General features: G+C 40.5%; 2 protein-coding genes across 3 annotated transcripts in view; one reads left to right on the top strand and one right to left on the bottom strand.

The window, feature by feature from the left end:
- AQP11 (aquaporin 11) overlaps nt 1-8,170 on the bottom strand; it is a 14,186-nt gene extending 6,016 nt beyond the window's left edge. Inside the window, exons 1-2 of the mRNA XM_077767533.1 lie at nt 7,187-8,170; nt 11-125 (exon numbers count right to left, since the gene is read on the bottom strand). Of these exons, the coding sequence (XP_077623659.1) occupies nt 11-125; nt 7,187-7,808 (737 nt within the window). The 5' untranslated portion in view covers nt 7,809-8,170. The remainder of the gene's footprint in view (nt 1-10; nt 126-7,186) is intronic.
- Nucleotides 1-16,766, top strand: part of CLNS1A (chloride nucleotide-sensitive channel 1A) — a 52,415-nt gene that overhangs the window by 34,625 nt on the left and 1,024 nt on the right. The window lies entirely within an intron of this gene.

Genomic DNA, 16,766 nt, shown 5'->3' with positions numbered 1-16,766 from the left:
ATCCTTCCCTAAAGAAGGAGCGAGCCAATATACTATAAAAAATCGAAGGAATGCTTCATCAAAACACTTGAAATGTAGTGAAAGTGCCAAAGCTGGATTAAATACAGCTCCTGTTAGACTTCCTCCTGTAATACATTTTAAGCAGAGTGATACCAAACCATATATTTTACATTTTCTTGTAACTAAAAATAATGGGGTTACTAGATGTGACTACCTTGTTTTAGGTATTTAAGTATTCTTATGCTATAATCTTCTTTTGCAGAAACCACCTTGCATATTATAGAGTATAAAAATAGATTATAGATTATAATATTCCAGCTATAAAAAAAGGGACATTAAGAGTTTTAATCCAGTGTTTTCCCTGTATATTATAGAATGCACATTGAAAGTTAATCTGCTCTATTATTGTTCCTTCAAGTTTATGAAATAGGAGAGTTGGCTGCCCATCTTAACATTCATCAATTTAAATGAATGGTAATAAAAATAAAATGAAAGTACATTTAAAATGGATACAACGCCCCAGAATCCTTTTGGACTGAAGTATATCTTTGTGTTTTAAGCAAAAGTCAAATGGACCAAAGAGTTATCATTGACTCTGTTTTTACTTGTCAACAGAGAGAACCCTGAACAAGAGAATGGCATGTGAAAAAAGTGGCTACTTAATTTTTTTAAATAAAAAGAGTGATTGTATATAGCTGGGAAAGATAAGCACAAATTCCAACTGTTGACTGCTTTTCAGGATTCATGGTCCTGCTCTGTACCTAGGTTCTCTGACATGGGCCTAGGAGTTTATACTTCTGGCCTCACGAGCAAGGGAGAGAAAGCAGAGGAGGCTGGACTTCCTGCCTGGTGGTGCCAGACCTGTGGCTCAGTTTCTCAGAACACACCCTAAGAATATTCCTGAGACAGTGACATTTCTGTTGCTTCTTCCATATGGAAGCTTGGACACACACATCTGCCTCTGACTCAGCCACAGAGACAGATCCCAAGATCTTCACGAGTTTTACCCTCCCATATGCCGCTAGAGTATATTGTCTTCATAAAATGCAGTAAAATTGGAAACTAAGTGACCCTTTCATAAGATTTCACTAATGAGGTTTCATACTTGATAGGCTGAAAACACTGAAGCTGTATAGATATGAACATGTGGCGCAGTGAACTAAGTTCACTCCGTGGCTAACAGTCTTTGCTAGCACACCAGCCTCACAGCATGATTCATATTAGTGTCTCAACAATTATAAATGATACCGTGTCATGAACCTTCAGGATCATTGTTGAATAAACAACCCCAGAATGTTAGACCTGCAACTGCCAGGGACCAACAGAATTGTCAGTTCAGTTCAATAAAAAATTGAGTTACTGTATAGTAGACATTATGGGCAAAAAGATATGTACTTACACAGGTCTTTACAATACAATGTAATATGAGCTATGATAATATAAGTGACCTGTGTGTTTTTCTTTTTTAGACATGGATCAGTAAAAATAGAAAACCACCGCCCTCATAATTAGCTCACTTTGGTGTTCCCATTAGATCTTCGTTATTTCCGTTAGGTCCCAGAACATGATCTATCAGTCTTCTACCATCATAAAATTCAAACTACTTCACTCTCCTCATCTTCTAATCCTCACATGTCCAAATCTGTTGAGTGAAAGCTGCTCCTCCTACCAAGAGGCAGAGTCCATTCCCCTCTCACAAATATGGACTGGCTTCACAACCTGCGCTGACAAATAGAAGGCAGCAGCAGTGATGCTATGCCAATTCTGAGCATGACAAGTGACGCTGAGTGAATTCTAGGTCTCAGTAAACCTATCAGCTTCCACTTTTTGCTCTCTGGGAACAGTGCCTTGACCATGTAAGTAAGCTGGTCTAGGCACCTGGAGGATAAGAGGCCACATGGAGGGTAACTGAGGCCCCTGAGATGACAGTTGCCACCAACTGCTGGAAACAGGGGTGAGGCTACCTGGGCTTTTCTATCCCTGCCAACTGCCCAGCTATATGGTCTCAGAGGAATTTCCTGTCTAACCCACAGAATCATGAAAAACAATAAATCATGATTTTAAGCAATGGGTTAACTGATACAGAAATTCTCTATCAGGAGTAGGTTCTGTGTCAACAAAAGCCCAAAATATGTGGCTTTGGCTTTGACATTTTAGATGATACAGCTTTTTTGGGGGACTGTTCTATGCATTGTGGGGTGTTCAGCAGCATCCTTGGTCTTTACCCCCGAGATGCCAGCACATCCATCTCCCCCACCATTGTAACATTTAAAAATCTCTCCAGACATTGCTGAGTGTCGCCTGGGGAGTTTTCCTGTTGAAAACCGCTGTTGTAGAGAACTACTGATACTTGTATACAAGCAGACATACACACAACATTGTTTATAGTAGCAAAGAACTGGGGGAAACCTGAGTGTCCCTTCATAAGAAGATAACTAAATAAGCTCCTTAATTTGGAATTATATTCAGTATTTTGAAATAATGAGAGAAATCTCTTTACTAATTAACATTGGTAGATCTCCCAAGATACCACTGAATGACCACCACCAAAAGAAGCAAACTGCAAAAAGTAAGGTATGATAACCTTTTATATTAACATGAACATACATAAAACAGTTTTATAGGGTCTTATCTGTATGTATAATAAATCACATAAAGAGTTTGGAAGGACACACACACACATGCGTGTGCAGAGGACTATCCTGGTAGAAAGAGCAGGCAAGGAGGGAGAGGGGACAGGCATGATGATGGCAATCAAAAGGCACTTTTAGTCTCATTGGTAGTGTTTCAAATTTTTACAAAAAGAACACATTCATGCATTGTGTAATTAAACATGAATTCATCTGGCACAGAACTAACAAAATGTTTTTGAAAAGTGTTACTATTTATTGACATCTGAAGGGGAGAAGACATAATAAATATATATTGAAGTAGTAGCAGCAATGGAAAGATAGAGCTGGCTGACTGCCAAGAGTCTTACAGGACAGCACGAACTTGGTGAAATCACCACAGTTAAAGACTGTGTCAAAGTCCAAATCCCAAACCTGGCAATTCTTGATGCTAATGTTTCTCAATACTCCTAAAAGGACTCGAATATGTCATAGAGAATTTGAGTCCTTAAAATCACAAGACTTGTGTATTAGCCAGAATGTCAATGAACTAATTTAGAGTGGAGGCTAGCCCTTTCCAGTGACCAGAATATTTGTGCCACGTTCTGTGCTAAGAATTTGAAACACATTATTATATTCCTCATAATGGTCCCAAGAGATAGATGCTATGATTCTCCATTTTAAAGATTAGGAAACAGGCCTCTATTAAGCATCTCTTCTAAGGGCATAGTACAACTTAGCCACTATATTAATAAATGTTTTGGATCTTTGTTTGAAGCTGTTTTTCATTTGTAATTTGGCACCTATTTCATACGGTTATTGTATTGAAAGCAAACACACGTAAAGGACTTAGTTTCCTTCTCCTTGACAAATAATCTTACCTATATTTTTCACGATTTAGAAGGACACCAAAAACTTCTGAATGTAGTGATGAAATGAAGTAAAAATACTACAATTTCTTCAAACAGTGTATTGGGCTTATTTTTAAAGCCCTTAGGTGTAAAATATAAAATGACAGATACATATTATTTCTTCTGCATGATTCTTTTTAAAGTGAATAGAGTATTTGCTAATTCATTCATTCACTCATTCCAAAAATATTATTTATTTGTAACAGGTGACACAATGTTAAGACCTGGTTATATGTGATAATGCATAAAACAATTTTGGTTTCTGTATTCATGAAGCTTACTGTCTAGTGAAGGAAGAGGTCAGGAAACAAGTATGTGATTAAAAATTCTACAAAGGAAGTGAATAGGTGCAGTAATAAAGACAACTTAGATGTGTAAAATACCAGATTTTTTTCAATGTCTAATTACAGTTGATCCTTGAACAACATGGGTTTGAAATGCATGAGTCTACTAATATGCAGATTTTTTGATATACAGTACAATAAACATATTTTCCTCATGATTTTCTTAACATTTTCTCTAGCTTATTATAACAGTATAGTATATAATACATATAACATACAAAATACATGTTAATCAACTGTTAATGGTAAGGCTTCCAGTCAATAGTAGGCTATGAATTTTGGGGGGAATCAAAGTTATACATGGATTTTTGACTGTGTAGGGGGTTAGTGCCCCTAACCCCTCCATTGCTCAAGGTTCAACTATAATTAAACAATGAATGCACTTCTGTCTTATCCTGTCTTATCCTGTTCATAAATTCTCCCCAAACCTAAATTAAGGAAGATTTGCTTGAAATTTACATTAATAGTTTTATAGCTCTAATATGTTAATAAATCACATAGCTTTTTTTGTTTTACTTTATTTGGGAAGACAATGAATACATGTTAAGTGGTAATAACATCAGTGGGCTCCATGGGCACATCAAAAGTCCAGGGTGCTAAATCAATAAATATAGAACCAGACACTTGGTCACTGGCTGTTGGAGGAGCCTGGGCCATGTTGCTGGGCTGTGATGTTCTGTAATCTTAAAATGCAAAACCAGTTATTTTGATGTGACCTTATCGGTGACTTCTCAGTGCTCTCAAAGTACAAGTGGTTAAAGAAACATCCCAGCACGCAACCATGTCAAATCAGTACCAATAATACCTTCAAAGTTAAAAGACCTATCAAAACAACTTGTAATGAGACCTGACTTAGCTGCCCCTTCCCCTGCCTTTCCTTCCCTATCCATTCTTAAATCCTTCCAACAAAAGCCTCACCTCTGCCTGATAAAACAGAAACTCAGCCAGTCCCAAGACCGTTCATTCCATCTGCAGCAACGCTGTTCTAAACTTATGTCACGTACATAGAAAATAATGGGGAGTGAAATGGTTTAGTATAGCAACACCCAAAGTGTATTCTCTTCCGTTACATACTCCGAGACAAAAGGTTCCCATAAGTTTGAAAACCTGTTCCACATTCTCCTTTTGGAGCTTCACAATATATAGCAGCATAGTAAAGGCTCCTTAAAGCGTTAATATTAGAAAACCTGTTTAATCCAGTGTTTGCCAAACTTATTTGGCAACAGAATCTTTTTGTAACTTAAAAAAATTGTCTTCATTATGGTGAATTATATATGACATAAAACATACCATTATGGTGAATTATATATGACATAAAACATACCATTTTAACCATTTTAAGTGTATATATCCAGTGGCATTAATAACTATCACTGCTACTGCCAAAACTTTTCCATCACCCCAAACAGGAAATCTGTACCTATTAAAGAAAAGTCCCTATTCCTCTCTAACCCCTAGTCCCTAGTAACCTCTGTTATACTTTCTGACTTTATGAATTTGCCTATTCTGGATTTCCTTATAAGTGGAGTCCTGCAACATTTGTCCTTTTATGTCTGGTTTATTCAACTTGGTATGTTTTCAAGTTTCATCCATGGCATAGTACTTATCAGAACTTAATTCCTTTTCATGGCTGAATAATGTTCAATTGTATGTACATATTTTTGTTACTTTTGAGGAATGCAGTGTAGAAATGCTGATAATGAAATGAGTAGAGCCTTTAATGTCAGTACCATGATTCTAGCACATTCTAGCTGTGTGACCTTGGACAAGACATTTCACTTTTGTGAGCCTCACTTTACTTAAAAGAGAATAATGTATTCATCAGTGAGGTTTTCTAAGGATTAACTAAGATAGCTCATATATATTTCCTATATCTTGGTATATTGCCCGATGAATATTCTTTTCTCCCTTATATTGGCAGAAAAGAAAGATACAACAGATGATCAATTTCTGTAACAGTGGTAACCCATAGTTGTCTATGGGGTTCTACCCCTGCAAACAGTCTCCAGTGCTCCCAGTACTTAACCCACTAGCCACTGGCCACTTGAAATGTGGCTACCGCAGCTGAGGAACTGAATATTTAATTTTAGTTCATTTAAATCTAAATAACCAGATGTAGTTAGTGGCTTCCAAATTGGCCAGCACAAGTCTGGACAAGAGCAGTGGTTCTCAATTCTAGTTTTATAATGGGATTATCTGGAAAACTTTAGAATACACCATTAATTACGTAAGTACAGAGCTAGACAGTGACATAACTTTTTGCCAGGGATGATTCTCTTCCTCCATGTTTCTGCTTTAGCCAACACCTAAAACTTTAATAAGTAAGCAGCTATTCACCAACCCCTCCAGTATACATATATGCTTCCCTCTCTTTTATACCTTTTATTTCCATCTGTGTCTACACAAAGCATAGTACTAGATCTAAAGGAGGGAAGATGGATTGGAAAGTCTTTCATTTTTATCCTGGGAAGCCAAGCAAATGTTTAGGAGTCCTTACACTGAGGTTTGCTTCTACTCATAGTTTAAATGGGCAGCAGACAGACCCTTACTAATAATTTCCTTTAATCAGATTCCTGCCTCCAAAACACTGTATATATAGTCCTAATGAAGCAACTTAAAATGACACATTTCATCATTTTGTTTTTTAGATTTTCTTGTTCCATTTAGGATATCCAGGTTATCCACTGCATATGACATCTGTCAAAGTAAACCAATGGTTTTCAAGAAATCAACCGATTTCTCAATTTATTTGTTTTTAAAAAGCATCTTAAATTTCAAGCAAGTTTTAATTTCAAAACACATCTTTCTTTATAGGCCACTTAGAAGTTCTTCTATAACTCAAGATGAATTGTTAAGGAAATAAGAAATGACTAAGTAATTTTATAGAAAAAGAACAAAAAACTACAGAATTTCTACTCCTCACTCTTACTACTAACCAATCATGTAGCCTGTGCTTTAAATTGAAAGGAACTTTTTAAACCCATGATCAGTTTTCAGTCAGAGTGTCAGGTTGGCATGAGGAAAGAGGTAGCTGATAAGTTATCTTTCTTCTCTACCATTAAAACAATCCCTTTGTAGGATATTTGAACCCTTGGCAATATCTTACAAGATCTCAATTTCAGCATAGTAAGGACTCCTGAATGGAGGATCTAGATGTCTGCACTACTGGTAAAGAACAGGCTGCAAAATGGTCAGAATAATGGGAGATACCAATCCTGACATCACAGAGGTGTAGGGCTTTCAAATGTATCTTGGTAATGAACTTAGAGCCTTGGGTCATAGAGGCTCCGGCCATGCCATGTGTTTTGTGGGAATAACAAACCTGCATAGACCAAAAAGGTGATGATTGCTGCCAGCAGGTGGATACGAAGCTTGTTTCGGACCTCCTGGGAGTGCAGCAAAGCGCTGTGGAAAATAAAGGAGCAGATGGCCTCTGTGATGATCGCTTTGGGCAAGTCCACTTGAATGGGATTCCTGCAAGCAAAGGTCCTCTCGCCGAGGTGATACTTGGTCAGCCCCAGACTCCACAGAATGCTTACGCAGGACCTGCTGCACAGGGCACCAATCAGCTGAGCCAGCAGTCTAACCGCACCCGTCTCGGGGGACATTCCCCCCAGCAACATCTGCATCATCACGCCGCACGGGTTGCTAGAGGTGCCCACCAGAGTCAGGCCATGCACCAACGAGAAGAAGTAGACTAGCGTCAGCGGCCAGGTGGAATGCGCGGGTTCCTGCTCGCTCAGCAGTTGCAGCTCATGGGTGCAGCAGCAGAGCTGGAAGGTGGCCAGAAACTCCAAGACGAAGGCGTGGGTCATCGTGAACCTGTGCAGCTGCTGCTGGGTGACCACGCGGGCCAGCCCCATGAACAACACGAGCAACAGCATAAACCCCAGCGAGGTGCAGCTGTCCTGCACCTCGGGCCAGAGGCCCCGCAGCGCGGTCATGGCTAGCTCCCGGACAGACTAGGCTGGCTGCTAGGCTCAGGCAAAGGCAGTTTAGGGGCGGGAGTCCGAAGTCCTCAAGTCCTCAGCCCCGCCCCCTCCTCACGCCCCTGGGGCGGACCGACTGGGCCAGAAGGAGGCCCCTGGGCGTCGCGCTGGAGGACTCCTCCCCCCTCCCCGGCTCGGAGCTGCGGTGTTGGGACCTGGGCCGGGGAGGAGGGGAGAGGTAGGGCGGCAAGGGAAGCCCTCCTAAGGCACTGGCTGAAGGGCCAACGGTCACTGGGAGACCGAAGCGCTCACACCCCCGCTGCCTTCTAGGGCGCGAGTCCGGCAGGGTGCGAAGCGACGCCGCGCGCTGGGGTCATTGCGCATGCGCGCGGGGGCCCGTGAGCCTTTGCGAGCAGCCGCACCAGGGACCCCAGGACCCCGGCTGGCGGTGAGGCACTTTCGCTCCGCATGGAATGGAAACGCACGCATTCGCTGCGATTTGACACTCGCGTTGAAGGGAAGACCTTGGTTTTCCTTCCTCGCTCCTAAACCGGTAAAACCGTCCGGCTGGGATGACTCCTAGAAATCGTCTCCGCCAACCACCTCGTTTTTATTAGTGAAGCGACTGAGAAGACGGGAGGTGACAGAGGTGGAGCACAGAGGCTAAGGGTGGTTAGCGGGAGTAGACTTTGGAATCTAGGGAACGGGCTTTGACCTGTGTGGACATGGGCATGCAACTGGGTTTCCTTGAGCCTTAGTTTTCCTCACCTACCTCACACGGTTGTGGGTCATAGGACCTATCTCATCAATTTGTTTGAAAAAGCATGAAGGGGCGCCTGGGTGGCTCAGTGGGTTGAACACTGGACTCTTGATTTTGGCTCAGGTCATGATCCCAGCGTTTTGGGGTCAGGCCCCAAGCCTGCTTAGGATTCTCTCTTTTTCTGCCCCTTTCCCCTGCGCACTCTTTCTCGCTCTCTTTCTCTCAAATAATAAAATAGAAAACATTTCATAAAATAAAATGAAAACACAAGCAAAGAGAACCTAGCTCGTAGAGAGTGTTCAATAAGTGCTAGCTTAAAGTCTGATAATGCCAGAGTCCGGGGGTCTTGCCACCGCAGCCCAGTCGCAACAGCGGCCCACTGTGAGTGAGCTGGGGGAGAACGTCAGGGAATCCTCCCATCTTGCACTTAGTCTGATTTTTTTTTTTAAAATTTTTTAAAATGCTCTGTTTACTTCTGAGAGAGAGGCAGCGTGAGCAGGGGAGGGTCAGAGAGAGAGGGAGACACAGAATCCGAAACAGGCTCCAGGCTCTGAGCTAGCTGTCAGCACAGAGCCTGACGCGGGGCTCGAACCCACGAACCATGAGATCAGGACCTGAGCCAAAGTTGGATGCTTAACCGACTGAGCCACCCAGGCGCCCCACCCCTAGTCTGGTTTTGAGCTGTGCCACAGGTGGCAGAGTTGGCGGGGGCCGGGGGAGGGAGGGGTGGAATGCAAGAAAGATGGGAAGCTGGCTCAGATGCCTCAGCCCTCTCCCACCTCAGTCTTGCTGCCACCGTGCTCTCTTGACGAGAAAGAGTCCACATCCTTAGGAGATAGGAACAAAAATTAGAGGAATAATTAGCCTGAGCTTCAAGTGATAGCACTTGGCAGGTGTTTTTAATAAATCTCTTCATCTTTCCTCGCCTTTCTCAACTTGTCCCTTTTCTTTACTCTTTTTCTTTTTTTTTTTTTCTATTTTGAGACAGAGAGAGCCAACGAGCACCAGCAGGGGAGAGGGGCAGAGGGAGAGAGCGAGAGCAAGTGAGGGGGAGACTCCTAAGCAGGCTCCACAGTCAGTGCCTGGACTACTGCGGGGCTTGATCCAGGACCTAGGAGATCATGACCTGAGCCAAACTCAAGAGCCGGAAGCTCAACCGACTGAACCACTCAGGCGGCCCCTCGTCTTGTCCTTTTATAACTAATGGAAGTTCTCTTTATAACTCCAAATTTTCTGTGGTGCCGAGAGACATTCTCTGAATTAAAAAATAAGTACTGGGGGTGCCTGGGGGGTTCAGTCAGTTGAGCGTTGGACTTTGGCTCAGGTCATGATCTCGGGGTTTGTGAGTTTGAGCCTCCCATGGGGCTTGCTGCTGTCAGCACAGAGCCCACTTGGGATCCTCTGCCCCCCTCTCAAAAATAAACATTAAAATAATAATAAAAATAAATACTTGCACAAAACACACAAACTTTGTAGAGAAATGAAGACTTTCCTTTTTCCTGTATTGGTGCCTGATGAAGAATTTAGAGTAAATTAAAACTAGTCACTGCCGTCCAAAGAGGTTGCTTTTCAATCAATCCTGTGAGTATAACCTTTCATTGCTCCCCTTTACTAAAAAGCCACTTGAGAATGTGACTGTATTTTGTTTACTGCTCTGCTAATAATTCACTTTCATTAGCAGGAGCCATGTAGAAAACTCAGTCTTTTGAACTTTGATTAGAAAATTTAATCTTATATATTGTCATTAAAGACTTTGGGCATTTTTTCAATTAGAGAACAAGGGCAGAAGAAAACCAATTAATTACTTGTAATTGAGTATTTCATATCACATAAATCAATCTCTATTTTCAGAAACAAAAAAATCACTACTTAAATTACCCTAATTCCTTCAGCAAAAACGTTTGTTGATATGGGTGACACAGCTGCATCTTGCAAACCCAGATCTTAAAATTCCAGTTCCCAAGACCAGTATCTTTGTGAGAAAGAAGGACTCTTATGTGGGTTGAGAATATAAGAGTCTGGCTTCCCGTGCAACTTTGGCTCAATTTTAACCACTTTGCTTCTAGGTGTTATGGAAGTATTCTGGCCAGGAAAAAATACAAATTTATTTTAGAGTGATCAAATAGTTACTAAGAGAAAATTCTTCTTTACAGAGGAAATTCAGTTGATAAAAGCAGAAGAATGATGGATTTGGAAAATCACAAATTTGCATCCCCTAATAAATCTTAATAAAGCTGCACAATTCATGTATATAAGAAAGTGGAAGACTAATGGTGAATTTATAAACCAACTGACCAACCTTAGCACCACTCAAGGTGGAGGAACTATATGTTCTATACCTCAAGTGCAGAAAAACACTTATGCAACAGTTTGCCTAAAAAAAACAAAGAAGCTATATCTAATCAAACATTTAAATGTAACTACCAGTTTACAGGAAATGCAAGGGTTAGAGGAACAAGTTAAATGACACCACATAGGGGTGCTGGGTGGCTTAGTCGGTTAAGCGTCCGACTTTCGCTTAGGTCATGATCTCACGGTTCGTGGGTTCAAGCCCGTCTCGGGCTCTGTGCTGACTGCCGGCTCAGAGCCTGGAGCCTGTTTAAGTCTGTGACTCCCTCTCTCTGACCCTCCGCTGCTCACGCTGTCTCTCTGTCTCTCTCCTAGAAATAAATAAAAAACATTAAAAAAATATATATTTTAAATGACACCACATAGAAGCAATCAGCCAAATCAAGAATGTGGGACATTCTACAGAACAAATGATTTGGCTTTCCAACCAATCAATAACTGTCAGCTAGGAGGGCCTAGACCTCTGGTCGAGGTCTTGGTTTCTAATTACATTCTCTAACAAAATTTAAATTCTCTAAAATTACATTCTCTAATTACATTACCAGGGCTCCTTGGAGAAAAACCTGATCCATGGACTGGGTTGTGAAACACAGAGGGTGAGCCTGTAATATCTTGCATGCCAGAAAGTAAGGAAGTCCTAAAACAAACAAACAAACAAAACCAATAAAAATTAAAAAGACACAGGAAACAACTGAAAGCTGGCCAAAACTAGATAGTTTGAACAAGATAAAGTAGTATTGGATTGTAACTCAAAGTGTAAATGAAATATCCAGGAAGCCATACTTATATACATAAATAATTGAATAAGGAGTCTGAGCATAGCTCTTTGCTTGTAAGTGTGAAGTATGCATATTGACTTACTTTCAAAGAGAATATTATGGAAAGGTGTGGTGGGAGAAAGATGAGAAAGAGAAACTTTGCAATGGAGAAACCTGATGAACAGTACCTCAGCTAAAGGATCATGGTTAACATCAACAGTGATGTCATGTTGACAGTATTACCCTTGATAGGATGTAATGAGAATGGCACATCTGGTTTTCCTTTCCAAAACACATAACCCCAATATAATCATGAGGAAAACATCAGAGAAATCCCAACTGAGGGATATTCCACAAAATGTCCCTACCAGTGTCCCTCAAATTGCTGAAGTCATTAAAAGAGAAGTCTGAGAAACTGTCATAGCCAAGAGGAGCCTAAAGAGATATGATGACTAAATGTAATGTATTGTATCGGGACTCCTGGCTGGCTCAGTTGGAGGAGCATGCAACTCTTGATCTTGGGGTTGTGAGTTTGAGCCCCATGTTGGGAGTAGAGATTAGTTAAATAAATGCACTTAAAAAATAATAAATATGGGTGCCTGGCTGCCTTAGTTTGTAAAGCACCTGACTCTTGATCTCAGGGCTGTGAGTTCAACCCCTACACTGGGTATGGAGCATGCTTAAAAAAATCCTTAATGTCTAAATAAATAAACAAACAAACAAATGTAGTGTCTTGGATGGGCTCTTTGGACAGCTAAATAACATTTGGACTTCAGTTAAAAGTAACATATTAATATTGGTTCATTACATATGATATGCTTCATACTAACGTAAGATGTTAATAATAGGAAAAACTGTGGAGTGCCTGGGTGGCTCAATTAATTAAGTGTTGGACTCTTGATCTCAGCTCAGGTCATGATATCACAGTTGTGAGACTGAGCCCTGCCTGCATCGGGCTCTGCACTGACAGTGACAGCATGGAGCTTGCTTAGTATTCTCTCTCTCTCCCTTTCTCTCTTCCCTTCCCTTGCTCTCTCTCTCTCTTAAAAATAAATAAACATAAAAAACAAGCAAACAAAAAAACAATAATATGGAAAACTGTGTGGGGCATATAACTTTTTGTGGTTGCAACTTTTCTATAAATCTACAACTGTTTTTTTAATATATAACTAAAATTAACAGTTTGCTAAAAATAAAATAATATCACATACATAGCATAGGAATTGCTGTTAATTTTTTTAAAATTAGAATTGGAACACCAGGTGGTTTTTAACAGAGTCTGAGTTGGCACTAGTGATTCTGGCAATGACAAGAGATGATAATCACAACTGTTTAGGAAAAAAAGCTTCGGCACAGGATATCAGTAACCTTAGGGCAGGTTTCTGTGGGCAGGAGCAACTGCTGAGTTTTTGGGCAGCTATCAGAGGCCTATCTGCCCTTTAAGACTCAACAGAACAAGATGGGTTTCTACAGAGCCAGAGCTGGGGCAGGCAGGAGGAAAATGGCAGTGAGGACAACTGTTTGCAGGGGTACCTGGGACTTCATAAAACCATCTGGGAGAAAATAAGGAAGTCTGGCTTTCCCGCGGAAGGAATGGAAGCAGAACTAATGAATTTCTGGTTTTGCAACGTTTGTTGCAGCCCTTTATTTACTGTGAAGGATGCTGTTGCCTGAAAAACAGGTCTACAAACTAAGAGGACTTAAGGTATCTCTGATGCTCTGTAAAATCTCTTAAATATAAAAATCTGTAAAACATGCACACACACACACACTCCAAATGCAATTTAACTGTATTTTTTTTAATGTAAAAGTTAAAACTAAGTACACAGATGCCAGAAGTCCCTTTTTTTTTTTTTTTTAATTTTCTTTAATGTTTTATTTATTTCTAGGAGAGAGAGAGACAGCGTGAGCAGGGGAGGGTCAGAGAGAGAGGGAGTCACAGACTGAAATAGGCTCCAGGCTCTGAGCTGGCAGTCAGCACAGAGCCCGACGCGGGGCTCGAACCCACGAACCGCGAGATCATGACCTAAGCGAAAGTCGGACGCTTAACCGACTAAGCCACCCAGGCGCCCCTAGAAGTCCCTTTCATTATACCTAATCTATTAGAAATACAAACCTCAACCAACTGGTTTTTCAACTTCCTTTTGTCTTTAATGATGGGACTCGTGGTTTTGAATGTATGCCTAAATTTCTGTTTTTGAATTTAACCAGACAAACCTGATTCTTGCCAGGTTTATCAACTCTTTGGATTCTAGGTATGGAGCTACCTCTTTCTGAATTTCAGTCCACCTAACTTCCTTTTCACTGTTCTGTTTCTGACACTCAACTGGCTATTTCGTCTTTACGCAGCCTTTCTTATAGTGTGTATTTTGACTGGCTCTTCTATGTTAAAAGTGAGATTTGCATTTTTTAGTAGGATAGCTCTTCCCATATCCCTAAATACAGAACAAAATCTAGCTGGATCTCTCAAGAGACACCCTAACCCCAGAACAAGACTTGTTCAATAAAGATTATGGACAGAATGGGTAATAGGCTTTTTATCACCGTGGAGTTTTCATTCATTCAACAAGTATTTATTGAGAATTAGTTAGGTGCTAGCTAGTACACTAGGCAGTGTAACAATAAATACTGTCTCTTTACTCTCGGTGCTTAAGCTATTGAGAAAGACAGGATAATATTAAACAATGTTTAAGTATTATGCATATTAAGAGAGGGGAATATTCAGCTGTCACCTCTACAGCTATGATTTTTCATCTTTTAGGTGAGGGAAGTCCTAGACTCCTTGCATTTGATCAATGTCATAGACCTTTGCCCCAGAAAACAATCATGCCCTCAAAATCTTGCCAATAATAATTTTAAGTTGTTTATGGGTCCTTTGAAGCCTTTCTGTGAACTCTGGGTTTAGAATTCCTACCCTAAATTAAAAATACCAAAATCAGATGAAACCAGAAGAAGCAGGAATCCTAAAGTATATGAGGGGGAAGATAGACAATGTGCTGAGGAGTAAGGGCAGCAAGAATGAAAAATAGATGTCCACAGCTTTATTTTACATGTGTTATCTCTAGCCAGCATACGTAATTAATGTTTCCTGGAACAATCCACTGTGGAGGAACCAGTGCCCCACCAAGTGAGCTTTGCCCTCCCATACAAGAACACTTTAAGAAGCTACCAACTCCTTCACCTTTACTGCAACATGATGGGTGGTAAGAGGTGCTACAAATTAAAACTAAGCAGAGTAAGGGGATGCACAGTTACTGGGATTTTGTGTGTTTGTGCTATTGTATATAGTTCTACAGAATATCAAGGAAGCCTCTGATAAAGTGATATTTGAGAAGAAAATTGTAGAAGTAGGGGAGCAAACCTTGTGGTTTTTCTAGGAGAGCCTTTAAAGCAAAGGGAGCAGCAAAAGGGAGGAGGCCAGTGGGCAGAGCAGAGTGAGCAAGGTGAGAGAATGGTGGGAAATGGGGTCAGAGAGGGAGTTGTGGTATGTGTGTCAGGTCTCCCAGGGTTGAGGTGAAAGGGTCAGGGGTAAGAGATAGAATATGAGGGGACCAGACTCTGATGGGATCATAGAATGAACACTATTAGTAGTGGGAAAACTCAGTGAAACACCCTAGATGTTTTACATTGCAATGCCCACAACAGCACAGATGCTGAAGTGGAAGAGTGGTTAGCCATATTGGATAATGGAGAGAGGCTTACTAAGCCTTATGTTAACAAGGTAAGGGTCCATGTGTATTAAATGTGGACACCCCCTCTGTGTGTGTGTGAGGGGGTGGGATTAGGGTGGAGCCCAAGAACTAAAAGAACAATGGGGAAAATACTTAGGGAGGTGATCAGAAAACAGAAGGCTAGGATGTCTTCAGTGGAAAGAGCTCAGAAATAAAGGAAAGGAAAAGGATCAGGAAAGAAGGGAAGGGAGTAAGGAACCAATACATGTCAAGTGTCCACAATTTTCCAAGATCTTTACATATATATTTTAACTTTGCTTTAAAGCAATACTAGGAGATGAGTGTTATTGTACCCATCTTATAGATAAGAAAATTTCAGACCCAGGAATGTTAAGTAAATTGACAAGGAAATACACTACTAGTAAATAGAAGGAGGGGCAACTTTATTATTTTGATTTCAGTTATTACCTATTTTCTTATGTTGCTGTACTTACTCATTCCTAATACTATATTTGGAGAAACAAAATGATGTTAAAGTTAGGAAGACAACAAAAGTACAAAGTGTTGGGCAGAGTTAGAAATTTGCTTATTGGGCTCTCTTCACTGTTGGATTACACACCTGGCCTTATAAAAAATGCCACAAGATGGCAGCATCTTACTCATTGGTTTGGGGATCACTCCGGTTCCATGGACAACTGTTTCAATAAAAATATTGAATAAAAAATATCAGTTATAGTCTGTGTTTAGAAACTGACCCATCTTGCTCAGAAATAGTTGTTGAGAAATAGAGTAAAACCTCCTAAGTTAAACAGGATAAAAGAAATGATTTCCAATGCTGTGTGGGAGTTATGGGAAATGGTAGAACGTAGTGGTCAAATTTCTGCTTGGGACGTCAGAGAAATATGTGTTAAAATTCTAGCTTTGACACTTATCTACATGGTATTGTGCAAACAAAAATCTTTCTAGGGGTGCCTGCGTGGCTTAGTCAGTTAAGCAGCCAAACCTTGCTTTCAGCTCAGGTCATGATCTCATGGATCGTGAGTTCACACCCCTCATGGGACATGCTGACAGTCTAGAGCCCGCTTGGGATTCTCTCCCTCTGCCCCTCCCCAGTTCACACACACACTCTCTCTCAAAATAAACATTAAAAAAATATCTTTCTAAATTTATTTCTTCATTTGTAAAATTTTTACCCCTTAAATTTATTGTGAATCTTAAATAGCACATAAAAAGCTCTTGGTGCATACTTGACACTTAGCGCTTAACATAAAGTAGCCATTATTTATTTATTTATATAATATTTATTGTTTTTCTCTATCTTTCTAATGTTGGAACTATAAGATACCTTAAAAATATGTAGTCTTTTTAAAAAATTTTAGAGAGTACAAGTGGGGAAGAGGGGCAGAGAGAGAGAAAGAGAGAATCTTTTTTTTTT

Source organism: Crocuta crocuta, unplaced genomic scaffold, assembly GCF_008692635.1.
Source record: "Crocuta crocuta isolate KB4526 unplaced genomic scaffold, BGI_CrCroc_1.0 scaffold561, whole genome shotgun sequence".
Taxonomy (NCBI): Eukaryota; Metazoa; Chordata; class Mammalia; order Carnivora; family Hyaenidae; genus Crocuta; species Crocuta crocuta.
Note: the sequence above shows the minus strand (reverse complement) of the source record. Positions and strands in the feature narration are given on the sequence as shown.